This window comes from Dermacentor andersoni, chromosome 9 (assembly GCF_023375885.2).
Source record: "Dermacentor andersoni chromosome 9, qqDerAnde1_hic_scaffold, whole genome shotgun sequence".
Classification (NCBI taxonomy): Eukaryota; Metazoa; Arthropoda; class Arachnida; order Ixodida; family Ixodidae; genus Dermacentor; species Dermacentor andersoni.
In genome coordinates this window covers 122,839,965-122,854,676 of record NC_092822.1, presented here as the reverse complement: position 1 = coordinate 122,854,676, position 14,712 = coordinate 122,839,965, and the positions used below count along the sequence as shown (strand labels likewise).

Here is a 14,712-nt window from a genome sequence, read left to right as displayed (position 1 = left end):
TTGTCGTCACTGTTGTACCTTGAATGATCTTTATTTCAAATGACGTAGCATATACAGGGTGTTTCAGCAAACACTTTCAAAATTTTTTAGAGGTTGCCTGTGGCAGATAGCTTAATTTTAGTTTATGAGCCGGTCTACTCAAAGCGGCGGACATTACTTGTACAAAACATTGAAATGCAAAATTGACTAATTAACATGAATACACGAATTAAGTTTTTAACTAATTACACATTGGCCCATATTGCAGTTTACAAATTCTAGCAGTGGACTTTGCAAGGTGGATCCACTTGGAACAAATTCTCAGGACGACACCAGTTTCAAGATATAAATTCCCGAACGTTGCGGAGAAATGCATTGGCATTCTAGAATTTGTAAATTGCAATATGGGTCATAATGTGATTAGTTAAAACATAATTAGTGATTTTTATTAATTAGTCTATTTGGGATCTCAATTTTTTTTCAAGTATTGTCCACCGCTTCGAGTAGACCCGCTCATGAACTTGAATTGTGATATCTGCCACAGGCAACCTTTAAAGATTTTTGAAAGTGTTCGCTGACACACCCTGTACAATTATATATAGACAGAGGACAAGTGGTGCCATCTACGGTTATCAACCCAAAAGTAATGGTACTAGTAAACACACACAGACTAGTAAAGTTCTCCACCGGACCTACTCTTATCGACATTATCAGAACACCGTGATCCGGAGCAAAAACTGCTGCCATTGTGTAGCAATGTGGCCTAGTATGATGTTGCTCATAGCATAAACAAGAGAGCTATGCACGTTTCCTCTGATTGTGCTTTAGCATGGCAGCCCTGGTGATTGCAGGAATGGAGCAAGAAGATCTATCATGACATCTTTTTGCACCCACCTCCAGGCTACCAAAACAGATACTAATCTATGCAAGCAGCTACTGTTGTAAATTATTTAAGGTTCTTTGATGCTTGCCTGTTGTCTCTAGGGATTAGAGGGCTTGAACCTTCATTTAAAGGAATACCAAGGAGAAACACTGAACCGGTTTGGACTGATAAAATATTCTTTGAAAACTCTCTCGTTTTCAATTTTGTGATAATAAGTTGATTATGAAGGTCAAAGTTCTATTTTTTTTTTTTTTTAATTTCGCACTGAAACTCTAGTTTCCATACGTCATTGTGACCTCACGGATTTCCAAGTGTACTTCCATATTTTGGCTGCATTAGATCAGTGTAAATTCTTGCCAATACTTGCCAAGCTCAAACTTTGGATTCTATTGAATGCATTATATTTGATTTTTATCTATACACAATTAACTAAACTCCAGCAGATGCTGTCAAAATCCGTGACGTCATGGCATGCTGGTGCGGGTACTTCAAGGCAGCATCGCCACCCATCCTTCCTTATTGCACCTCTTTTTGGCTTACCAAGCCATTTCTTGTGGTAAGAGCAGTGTTTTTCATATTGTAGATGGATAATTTACTAATACAGGTGAAGTCATTTTCCTTTTTACTGTCCCTTTAGCACATAAAACAAGTACAAAATGTTATTTCAGCGCTTCTTAAATGGCCAGGTGCTACAAAATTTCAGTTTGGCTAAATTTGTTATAAATGAGTAGTATACAGCACTAAAGCAGTCTTAGCAGTGCCACAGGGCTGGTAATTATATAGTTTGTGGCATTGTTTTTTTTAATTTGCAGTATCAGAAACAGCTACATTGCGAAATTTTGAGACGCTTTTGCTCCCATTTCAAATGTCAAATTTTGCGCGGAGGCTTATCTGTGTCTACAATGTCTTAAACTAGGCTTTTTATGTTGTCAAAAATGTTGTTGCAGTTTGTCGTTAAACTATTGGCTACTAAACACTATGTGTGGCCCTGGGCCCTCCGTACCAAATATGTTTGCCACGTGTGGGTCCTACAGAAGGTTTCGCTGAATACTAAATGCTAAAAATAAAAAATCTAACCTCTGCAGTAGTAGGCATGTGGTTACATCTATTGAAAACATTTTAAAAGAAGTATAGCGTATACTGCCAATTGTGCCACACCTATGAATAACCCTTTAAACCAACCGTACCTCCCACAGGCAAATCGCCGGCTTAGGCAATGGAGGCAATGGGGCCCTTGTTGCGCCTGGCAATTTGCTGGCTTTGGTAGTCAATGGGCTGAATATTGCTGGCGTTCCTTGAAGCCTAGCGAGCTGAGGGCTCTTCGGGTGTGTGCTGAAGATTGTGCTCATACAGCCTGCACAGTCCAAGTAGTTTCAGGCTGCTGTTTCCAGTAATTCAGTGAAATACTTGTTGGATGCTTCGTTTTCTCTAATAAGGCTGTTTTGAATTGAAAATGTTTTTATGATAAGTAGAGACTGGACTTTCAAGCAAATGGTATATTTCTTTCCTTAAATTTATGTGTCTATTTGATATATAAACGCGAACTATATCTCCCTAACTCCCTAAACGCTTTAAGCATGGTTTAATTGTGCCTATAAGTGTATTTCAGTGTTCACATTTAATTTGTTTTTAAGGGCCTAAAATGCATTTTTCCAACTTTTAAGGGCTTAAAAATGCTGTCTTTCATGTTTCGTTTCGCTTTCACTTTGTGTGCTGAAGGTGAGAAAACAAAACCTTTTTTTTTTTTTTTTGGTGAGCTTGAAGCCTCTCTAGAAAACAAATAGTGAGCCGATGACATACTTTGTCAACTCTTTGTTGTAGCCGCTTTATCCATTTGGAATTGACGACAGTGAGGTTTTGCTACTGTACACCAATGCAGCACCTTATGTGCACTAGGAAGCCTCACTTCAGAAAGCTTTCTGCCCACAATTGCCACACGTCACGTGTCTGGCTCATGGGTGGCATCGTGTTTGTGAGGAACTCAAGAAGGCGTTCAGTGATGTGAACATAGCTGATTGCTACAGGAAAAGCTATGTTCTCGGAAGGGGTCACCTCGCGTTCAAGGAACATGTGCCAGAAGTGCCTCTCCCACCTGAGCCAGTAGTTGCATGGACATGGCTAAGAGCAGTCAAATATTGGCACAGGCATTTTGCGGGCGTGAAGGCTGTCATCAATGGTCTTGCTGCAGATGACAGCTTGGCGGTGAGAAAGGCTCAAACTGCACTGGGTTCACTTCACATTTCTAGCGGAAACGATTGAGAAGTTCGAAGCCTCTTTCGAAATCCTGACTCTAAATGTTGGTCTCATTCTGGCAGTGCAAGAGTGGCTCCCTGCTATACAAAAAAAAAAAAAAAACGGTTGCTGAAAGAGTTTGCGGAAAGCTTCAGTCAGTCTTGAAAAAAACACCGGTTACTCTGTTCTCGAGGAAGTGTCAGAAGCTCGCATTGCTTAACATTCTGTGATTCTGAAGGAAAGGATGTGAAAACGCTGAGCAGCTTGTTGTACAAGTACGTACCGCTCTCATGTGTTTGGTCTCTTCAACACATACTTGGGCTCTTCATATCAGCAAAATAATTAGCAGTGCTAACCGCTCGTTAGGCTACCTCCGGTACAACTTTTCATGTATTCCTGTTTCTTTATAACTCCTCCTTTACAGAACTTTAGCCGGAAGTAAACTCGAATATACCACTTATATACCATACCACCATCTGGGACCCCGGCACTGATATATTAACCTCTGCCCTCGTGCTAGTCCACAATAACTCTGTTCGCTTTATTCTCAGAAACTGCAATCGTACTGCCAGTATCACTTTGATGAAAGAGTCTTTACAGCTTGCGTCACTCGCCTGTTACCACAAGTTTTCTCATCTATGTCTCATGTCTCTTCCACAAGATATACTTCAGTCTTGCCCTGCACAATGATGCTATTCTTCCTCCATCATACATTTCCCCTCGTTTCAATCATGCATAAAAGGTAGGAATAATGTTGTGCTTAACGCAAACATGTTATCAATCATTTATGACCCGCACCTCACAGGACTGGAACGAGCTTCCGGAATCAGTCACATCCATTGTTCGCTATTCCAAGTTTCAGCATGTTTTAAACGCAAGTTTATTACTGTGTAACTAACCAAGTATGTATTTATGTTGTTTTCGGTCAATTGCTTGAATTTTTGTTGTTCCTGCTTGTAGTGCACACTTTCTCCTGTTTTCAGCTAACATTGTATTAAAATAACAAAGCCTTTGTCGTGTGTTTTTCAGAGTATGTTCCACTCCCCTTTGTAATGCCTCTGGCCCTGAGGGTAATAATAATAAATAAGTAAATCTGTGGAGATTGAGTGTTCATTTTCTGCATATAAGCTGATATTCATGGACAGAAGGCACAACTTTAGGACAGAAAAGCTCAAGATGATGGCGGTCGCCTGCCACTGCTTCCATAATCCACTGCTTGCATGTATCTGGGCAGACACCAGGGAGCAGTGCTGTGAATGGGCATGAGCTTGTGCAGTGTGTTCTTTGTTTCCTAAAAAATATTTAAAAGGTAGCTAACAAACATGGTGCACCAACCTACTTTTCTATTATAAAAGTGTAATGCAACAGGAAAGCTACTCGGAAAGCAATCAATATGGCTATATCTGCTTAAACCACACCTTTTAGTGCCTATTATAGGCACCTAAAGAGCATTGTTTAGTGCCTAAAAATCTGGTCTCCAATGATTAGTAAGCAGAACAGATCATACAATCTGAATGGCTTAATCTATTTTTGTGCATTGACTGGGTGTTGTGTATTGCACTGGTACATAGGAATTGTAAACATTGTATAGTGGTTGTAGGGACAGGATGTCGTGCTGGTCAAGTTGAGCCTTTACTTGATGCTCATGTTTGACAGGTGTGTGCTGGTTGCATGGCAGGTGACAATGGTGGACATCGTACTTATGTTTCCGATGTACCTCCAGACACAGGTTAGTGCTTGTTTTATTTCGTCAATTATGTTTGTTAACAGTAACTTATGCATAAGAATCTCGAAATAAAAGCTGCACAATTCCTGCTATTTTTATCGGCTTGCCATATGTCTTCATAATGTGGTCTAATTCTCTCAGAATATAGAGAAGTATGGTGATTTCTAATGAGCAATATGACCTGCAGGTGTTTACTTTCTATTAATGAAAGGTAGTTGTAGTTACTTGCTGACAACAGCATTCAGGGCTTAACCCTTTGTATAACACCAGTGTATGATCATTGCAAATGAAATCTCCACTTTTCTCTTTTCTCCAGTTTGTTCTGAGTGAGACGAAGGAAGTCCCAAGTTATTTGTCGGTCTTTGTTTTAAATGAAAGCAGTTGAATAGTCTGTCCTCTTTAGTAAAAAGCTAGACGGAGAGAATCTTTAATGAGAACACATGTACAGTCTGCACCTATTTTAAAGTGTTGCTTTCTTTGGCTACCATTTCATGGTTTTGCCTGGGTTGGTCGGTCACTGGTCAGGTTTTTGCTGACTATAGTTGCATTCACTTAAAAAAACACGCATTTAGTGCACCTGGTGGCTGGATTCGACCCTCAGCCCCCCAGTGCTGCAGCCCAATGCACAACTGCGTGTGCTATTCTCTAGTGCCAATACCCGCTAGATGTTTAAACTGATCGTCATGTGTTGATGATTGTGATTCCCATACTATGGTACATACCCACAAAGGGGTGATCGACAAGGAACGTGTCACCTGTTGATTGTGACGACAATGATTTTCAAACAGTGGCACATACCCACAGTTGGGTGTTGGCCAAGGAGCAGGAGATAGATATTGTGCAAGGAGGTCATAAAAAAAAACTTGATATCGTGCCAATGTCAGCTAGCTCTTTCAAATGATTTCAGTGTGTTGATGATGATTATGATTTCCACACTATGGCACATACCCACGATGGGATACTGGCCAAGAAGTGGCCAGTATATTTCAAATAAATAAGGAATAATGGAGAAATACAAGGCTGTACAAGATTTGTTACATGCGCATGCCAGTTTCCTTTACGACGCAGGAATTAAATGAGCAAGTTTATAGCATTTCATTCAGTGCTTCACAAAAGCTTTGCTTTACAGATTTACACTTGTACTTTGGATCTGCATAAACTTTTATTTTACCTGATTTATTGCAAGCATGTCAGTAACTCACAGTTGAGTGTGCTGTTCTGGGGCAGTTTCCCAGGCATGCAATATATGTCATCATACCCGGCACACGCCAGGTGCATTTGATATTGCATTACTGGCATCTCCACTGTGTTTGGGTTACCCCTGGATAGTCTGTTCTGCCTTCGTGTTCCTGATATTCGCCTGCAATCTGCAAGCTGCCATTGCATCGTATACCCCTTTTCTATCTCACTAAAGAACTTGGTTAAAACACGTTGGCAGGCTAGTTGATTAGAATCCATGGTAGAGTGTATCAGCGCGACTGTACGAGGGCGTAGGAAGAAACAGGCACACAGACACAGCGCTTGTGTATCAGACAAGCGCTGTGTCTGTGTATCTGTTTCTTTCTATGTCCTTGCGCAGTTGTGCTTATACACTCAGTAAAGAAGTCACTGCTAGTGATATTGAGCAAAACAAGAACAACATTGAAAGCAGGAGCCAACGTTTCGACAAGTGGACTTGTCTTCTTCAAGGCGACATATGCTTAACTGAGTGAACCACCAGGCCAACACTCACCACATATTAGCTTTGAGAGTGGCACCACAACACACATCATCCGAGACCTCATTGCCGCAACTCCACAGCACATTAAACATTTCCTCATTCACTGCAGGTCTCATGACAACCACAACACCAGTGACTACACAGTTAAGGCCATGAAAATGTTCATAAACGATTTGCACACCAACAGACCAAATGCAGAAATCACCCTTGCAACAGTACTTCCCAGGATTGCAAGCACAAGCCATTTGCTCAACAATCAGAGACACTCCTAGCTCATGTACTAGGGACACGTAAGCTCAATGATTTTCTTCTGGATAATGGAAGCCAACACAAAAACGTCAATGTCATCCACGACGCTGAAAGACGCCAGGACCCCGGCATTCTGCTTTCCCGGGACAAACTACACCCCAGTTTTTATGGCATCAAGGTAATTGCTAACAACATCAAGTACAGGCTCAGGAACTTTCCTAAATTGACCCAACCAACAACACCAGTAAAGCCTGCATCCCAGTTAGCTTCAACACAGAAAAACGCCTGAAATCTACAACACCAGCTTGCACGCACATTCTGCCAAAGCTAGAACCCAAGAAGTATCTACATAGATGGTGGACGCGGAACCAACACCACTTGAACAACACCCGCCCAAACGGAAGCCCATAACCACCCGCGAAGCCTTCACGCAAGCAGCTACATACACTAATAAGCAGACAGATACACAGACAGACAGACAAACAAGTGCAGGCCTCAACAAGAAAATAAAGCATAAAAAGACACCGCCTGGAGATGTCTCGCCCCGGAGGTCTGCCCGAACCAAACAGAAATTACTACCACGCACTAAGGATAGCACGCCCAACAGCTAATCTCGCCCTTTCCTCCAATCCCACAAACTTGCCGCCAAACAAACAAATGACAGATTTCACCTAAAAACTTACACTAGCTGCGTTAAACATAGGAGAATCCCAAAAGGTTCCAGAATTAAGGTTAGATGTGCCCTTGGCTCATTACCCTCCGGGTTATTATTGAAAATGGAATGCTGTCCTAGAAAATGCATCAGTCTCGTTAATTGATGTTCTCGAAGAACACTGCAAGGAACAACTTACGATGATTAGTAATCAACTCGATAGCATAAATTTATCTGAACCGGAAAAAAGAGAACTTGAACAATTCGTACAAACTAGGGAGAAAAAACTACTCGATAAATACCAGCACAAAGGGGTATTAGAGCTGCAGATCCACCCAAGAAAACTAATGTAACCCCTACAGCACATGGCTCCACCAATAGTCCTACAGGCAAGCATCCAGAGTACAGCAACGTAGTAGACAACCCGCCGTGGTTGCTCAGTGGCTATGGTGTTGGGCTGCTGAGCACGATGTCGTGGGATCGAATACCGGTCACGGTGGCCGCATTTCAATGGGGGCAAATTGCGAAAACACCCATCTACTTAGATTTAGGTGCACGTTAAAGAACCCCAGGTGGTCGAAATTTCCGGAGTCCTCCATTACGGCGTGCCTCATAATCAGAAAGTGGTTTTGGCACGTAAAACCCCAAAATTTAATTTAATATTTAATGTAGTAGACATATCTCAGAGTCTAAGCCCCGAGGAAGTTCATCTCCTGAAACGTGGTCTAACGTTTTGTCCCAAGAACAATGCAGTAAACGAATACGAACTCCACAACAATATAACAGAGTTTTCAAGATGCATGCACATCAAGAAGTTCTTTTTTGATAGGCCAGATGTAGGAAAACAAGATAGAGACTCTCTTAGACCACCTAGCATGTGGGCACCGGAAACTGAGCAGTGCCCAGACCTGGATTTATACATAAAGCTGATCTCAAAGGAAATTCTAGAGTCAATGCGGCATTGCCAGAAACAAAAAAATTTGTCCCCTGCTCAGCATCAAATCTTTAATGAACTCGCAGAAAGGAATGATATTGGAAAGGAGACAGTATCGTAATCTGGCTTATAGAAAAGTACTAGAATAAGGCCTGTAAACAACTGAGCAATCACATCCATTATAGAAAACTCGACTCTAACCCAACTTCAGACTACAGCAATACTGTGAAAAACACAATAGGGGTGCTCCTGTCTAGGGATCTAATAACACAATCTGAATATCGCTTCATGATGCCTAAGAACAAGAAATCGGGCCACTTTTATCTTCTTCCTAAAGTACATCAAGTTCCCGTCGAAGAAATATTTACAGCAGAAATCCCAGGTCGGCCTATTGTGTCTAATAACAACACACCTACTGAGTCACTATCTACTAAATTCTTAAATCACCACCTGTCAAACATCCCCACCACCCTACCATCTTTTGTTCAAGACACGCCGCACTTCCTTCGAATTATTGGTGGCATCAACGCCAACCGAATCCTTTCCGACCGCACTATTGTAGTCACTTTAGATGTTTCTGCCCTTTAACATACCCATGAGTGAAGGAATTGAAGCCGTTTCGAAATCCCTCGCAATCAATCCCCAAGCACATGCTCCTGAAGTTTACCTGTTGCTCCTTAGGTTAGTTATCACACTCAACTATTTCAAATTCTGTTCTGTTCACTACCTGCAAACTTTTGGCACTAGCATGGGAGCACTGTTCGATCTCACGTATGCGAACATTTTCATTGGACAGCTTGAAGCAGACCTGTTGAAATCCACCCTTTAAAACCCCACACTTATCTTCGTTACATTGACGACATATTTCTAATATGGGAACACGGCACAAGTGCGTTAACTGACTTAATTAGCCATTTCAATAGCTTTCACGTGAGTATTGAATTTACTGCTTACCACACTCCTGGTCAGATCAACTTCCTCGACACGGTGGTTTACATAGAAAATGGAAAACTAAGAACGACACTTTACTGGAAGCCTACGGATAGCCAGCAATATTTAGACTACGACAGTCATCACCCGTGACACTGCAAGCAAGGAATTTTTGTCGGACAAGTGAAAGGAATAAGAAGGATCTGCAGCAAAGACCACGATTATATCCACCACCTAAATGACCTTAAAACAACGCTAGCAGAAAGAAACTATCCACAAGTTGCTCTCGATAGAGCTTGTGATGTCCCTTCGAGATTGGAGAGACAGTTGGAATTAACGAAGAAACAGCCTACACCAGAATCTGACAGACCGACAGCCTTTATAACAAAATATTCTAATGCACTCCCAAACATAAACAACATCCTACGAAAATACCACCCAATATTATTAAGTAACGAGCGCCTGAGAAAAGCGTTCCTGGATGTACCAAGGGTTACCCATCGCCACAACAGAAACTTTAAAGACATGTTAGTGCATGCAAAAGTCAGCCAACATCATGCCTCCGTAATAAAAGCACGTTGTCGCCCCAGGTGCAAAACCTGCAGGCACCTTCGAAGAGACATTAAAATTAAGAGCGCTGCAAATTGTTATGCACACGAAGTCAAATATAGCTTTACCTGTACAAATTCGGATGTGATTTATATGCTTGAATGTTCCTTCTGTAAGAAACAATATATCGGTGAAACGGGACAATCAATGAACATCAGATTAAATGGACATCACGCAGACACAGCTAAAAAGCTTGACAAAGCCGTTGCCAAGCATTTCAACCAACCAGGTCATAACATTGATGAACTTAAACTCTACATCTTACAGTTAAATTTCCGTTCTGAACGAGAAGGAAAATACAAAGAATCATACCATATCCATAAATTGAAGACATTGCAACCAATAGGCATAAACATTTCAAAGGGTACTTTAAATCTATTTGCTATGCTAAATTTCAAGCTATAGGCAACACTTAGTTTGGTCGCTTAGTGTTTTTTTTCTTTCCGTTTTCTTTTCTTTTTTTCTTTTATTTATTTATGTATTTATTCCATTTCAATATTTTGTTCTTTTTTTTCGAGCACCAGTTTCTGTTGCTCCTTCTATTATCTCTTTCAGAGACACGATAGCCCATAACCTCCAGACACTCGGCTGACACACGGCCGTTGAAACGCGATTGACAGACGGTCGTGTCCCTGGCCTTGTGCACAGCACTCCTTTATTCTCAATTCGACACCCTCGCCACTAACACACCTTCGCTCGTTGCCACACCCACCCGCCTTACGCCCCCTCCCCTTTAGAAGAACCCCACCTATATATACTCTAGCGAGGAGAGCATACGTCGCCAAGCTTATGTCGCCTTGAAGAAGACAAGTCCACTTGTCGAAACGTTGGCTCCTGCTTTCACCTTGTTCTCGTTTTGCTCATCGTCTTGAATTTCCATCTCCTGCCTTCCCCCTGTTTTGGTAGTGATTTGTACTTTAGATTAAAAAGGAAGCCCATAATGGTAACTTGCGTTTTGCAATTACGGGCTTCAGTTTTGGTTTAGGCTTGGCAGTTTCAGCATACTGGTACGTAGTAGCAGCCTGTGTGAAGACCATGTTGAGGACTGCCCGATCTGAATTTTCGCTCTGTTCTTATCGTTTGGAGAGCAGTACTGATTCATTGGACTTATACCTGTGTCACACGGGCACATTTGGAAGGCCTTCCAGTCAACGGCCTTTGAAACGCCACAACTCTATCGATTCAAAGGAGTTGTCGCGCTGCTACACGGCACTTTCGAAAGGCCATTGAGTGGTTCAGGCGTTTCTCGCAAAATTGTGTGGCGCTGCGGATCTTTATTTTCGTTTTCATGTCACAAAAAGTTCAACAGCATATAAAACCATTTAAAAGCACTATAATTTGTTTTATGCTTGTTTATACATTTAAAAAAAAATGTTTATACATTGCCATACATATATGTTTACTTTTTTAGGTTGTTGAGTAGCGAAACTGCGGCAACGTTTGCGCCGCTCGATGCGGCTGCCGTTTTGGTGTGTGTTCGCACATGTCAAGTGGCAAAAACACTTTATTGAATAATGAATAACACTCATATATAGTATTTTTAGAGCATTTTGTTTGATTTGTTCTTTCTAACCGTGAGTACGAGCACACTGTGAACGAGAGGGCATGTTCGCGCTGTTTCCGCTTCCGTTGCTCAAAGGCCATCGAGATTTCGATAGAGTTGTAAGGTGCTCCGTTGACTCGATAGACTATTGACTCGGCGGCCTTCGAAACCGCCCGTGTAGCAGCTCGAACTTGACCTTTGAGTCAACTGACTATCGGTTGGAAGGCCTTCCAAATGCCCGTGTGACACGGGTATTACTTATTCTGGTTTCCATTTGGTTCATGGATAGCTTCACAATGATGTGTCCTGCATCTGATGCGGTATTGAAGTGTGCAAATTATGTGCTGTCAAATGAAGTACTCTTTTGCAATCTCGCATTATATATAACACTATAGCCTACACACATGTTGTAATGTCACTAATAATGCAAGAATCTGCTACGGAGAACAGCCTAACTGCATCTGTGGATGCAGTGTGCTTACAAAAAGTTCATGACGTGTTACTGACGTTGTAGCACAGAGTGCGGTATTTTTGTGTAGACATCTTTGCAGCAATACTGCACCATAAGTGAATTACTTTCTGTCCACTAAATTCCTTTTCCCTGCAGTGTTTTAGAGGCTCTCAAGATGCACCAATTGAAGGCTGGATTATACTAATCATCGAGATAGAATTTGTGATGGCAATTAGCTCAAAGAGGCTTTAAAACCCACACAATCACTTGAGATAGACTTTAATAAAGATTTTTCCCCCAGACCATAAAACTGTGCAATTGTATACTTGCCCACATTCGGTCATTGCCGAAGGAAGAATTCTTGAATCCTTTAAATTGTTCTTCCTTTTGTGTACCTTGAATTACATTACTTTCTTACATGATCACTTTCACGGCACTGTTTGTTTAATAGTTCTTGTTTATTGATATTGTTTTGTTTATTTGTCTTTTAAGCTACATTGTCTATTCATTGTCTGTTCATGTTTGGTATGTTTATTTATACCATGTAACCACTCATGCAATAGCCCTGTGAGAGGGCTTTATTATGTAAAAATAAGCAAGCAAACTAGAACAGTGAAACTTGGATCCATAACTCCCACACTGGATTAACAGCCACACTTGAACTCACACCTGTGCTATATTTCACTGTAGTAACCTTGGCATAGAACTCTTATGTCTTGCCACAGCAGGCTAAATAAATTGAGTTTATGCGAAAAATATGATATGCAGTGGCTGCTCCGAATGTGCTGCCAAAGAGATGTCCCTGTGGACAGTTGATCGACATGGATGCAAGCGCCCAGGCAGCAGGTTGGAAAGTGTGCAGGGAGGTGTCCATCCAGTGCAGCTTACAATGGAAAGTGCACCGGGAGGTGTCCATCCAGTGCAGCTTACAACGGATGCCCCCTCTACCTCTCTCAATTGAAATCTGTACGTATCATCGGGGTGTCTACCAACTGGGAAAACCGGGAATTTTCAGGGAATTTGAATAGTCTGGAAATACTCAGGGAAAACTCAGGGAATTTGTGCTTCTATCAGGGAAAATTAGCTGTAACTTTATTAAAAAGGAACGAAAGTCGTGTTAATGCTGGCTCCAGTAAGATGAATCGCAACGAATCGTCATTGACGCCTTGTCATCGGCACGAGGTATTGCCAGAGTAGTTAACGACCGATTTTTCAGACATGCCCGATAATTCGCACGGCTTTGCGGCACCACCACGTACTCCATATGGTCAATGTATATTGCCCTGACTGCAGGTCTGAAATGGCATTATTCAAAGCCACCACCGTCACCATTTTGATTACCTAACCGCCTCGAACCGGCACTCTCGCAGCCGTAGCCACCACCGCGGCAACGTTAGGCCTAGCTGCTTCTATGTTCGCTATTAAGCTTCTTGCCGTGCGGTGCCGTGTTTTTCATTGAAAGAATTCGCCGCTGTCAGCAATGGCACCGACTCCGCCTTTGTAATCCTCGCGATTGGCTTCGAAGTATGCAGAGCACAACACGCTGCGTAATGCCAGTCTCCGAAGGTTAGCTTCGCCTCGTTACAGTAGTGTTACGCGGTGAAGCATAACAAGCGTCGGAAGGGGCAATTGACACGGGACAGTATGTATTAATTACACGCGTGCATCCCCGTCTCCTGACACAGTACGAGCACCGATATGCCTAATAGGTGTACTGGCAGGCCTTAAGAGCTTTTTCGGACGTGTATGTGGCAATTTTAGCCCTTAAGTGCATTTAAAGAAATGCATTCATTTTTTTTCGCACTGCCCGATTTTTCGGTTGTTCTTGCGGTGCTTAGGGAGTCCGAAAAATCGGACATTGACTGTACAACTGACCAAAAGGATGCTTCAAATGATCCGTGGGGGGAACGCGTGGCATAAGGAGGGTGAGAACAAGAAGGGCCGACGCAGTGAGGAATTAACGGGAAAGGAAGCGTGCCACCACCTCTTGGAAGTAGCTTGCGCTCAAAAAACAGTGTTGGCTGAAGCCGAGATGCAGGTGTCCCTCATCCAAACCAAAATAAACTGTTTAAACCAGTGAAACCCAACACTGAGATGTTGTGTACAGGCTGAGAGTATGTCAGGACAGTTGAGGTTGACTTCCCAGCTGCTGATAGAGAATCTTAGTTGTGACAAAGTTGAGGCCTCATATAGATGAGCTTGCTATCAGTTGATAGAAATAGCTCATATTCAAAAATATTTACTTATGTATGCATCTCCTTTTCATTCGTATTTGAAAATGTTCGACTCAATTTGGAATGAGTTTTACCAATTTTCTCGCTGTGCATTGCACTAACACCTTCCTTCTGTTTTCTTTTTAAATAAAATAGATATTACTTCTTACTATTCAAACTGGATTAAGTCATTTTTTTGTTTCGACATGCCTACTTGAGAGTGACAGCATTGGGCAACATGGTGTCAGCCTGTCCTGACATAAAACAAAGTTCTGGCTCATTCAGGGAATTTCGCAAAGGTGCTCAGGGAAAACCTGGAAAATTCAGGGAATTTGGAAATGTCAACTTGGTAGACACCCTGATCATGGAATCGGAGCCTTTCTTTTGCCCATTGTAGGCCTTTGAAGTGCTTTAATGGCCTTTTAAATTGGTTCTGCATGGGCATGTTTGTGTGGATGGCAGGCAGTGAGAGCATTTCTTTAACCCTTTAATGATGGCACATATAGATTGCCAAAAGAAAGTTCATTTTCTGTGTGCAATGTGAAATGCACATCAAAAATAACCACAATCAGCAAAAAAAAAACATTTTTT

General features: G+C 41.9%; 1 protein-coding gene across 3 annotated transcripts in view; it reads left to right on the top strand.

Annotated features, from left to right (window-relative positions):
• Positions 1-14,712, top strand: part of LOC126529669 (piggyBac transposable element-derived protein 4-like) — a 59,339-nt gene that overhangs the window by 21,290 nt on the left and 23,337 nt on the right. Inside the window, exons 1-3 of one of the 3 annotated variants that reach the window (XM_055069940.2) lie at positions 800-1,418; positions 4,751-4,823; positions 12,677-12,874. In XM_055069940.2, coding sequence (XP_054925915.1) covers positions 1,329-1,418; positions 4,751-4,823; positions 12,677-12,874 — 361 coding nt within the window. In that variant the 5' untranslated portion in view covers positions 800-1,328. Of the gene's footprint in view, positions 1-799; positions 1,419-4,750; positions 4,824-12,676; positions 12,875-14,712 lie in introns of those variants that run through there. The other 2 variants (XM_055069941.2, XM_050177182.2) reach the window with 2 other exon arrangements.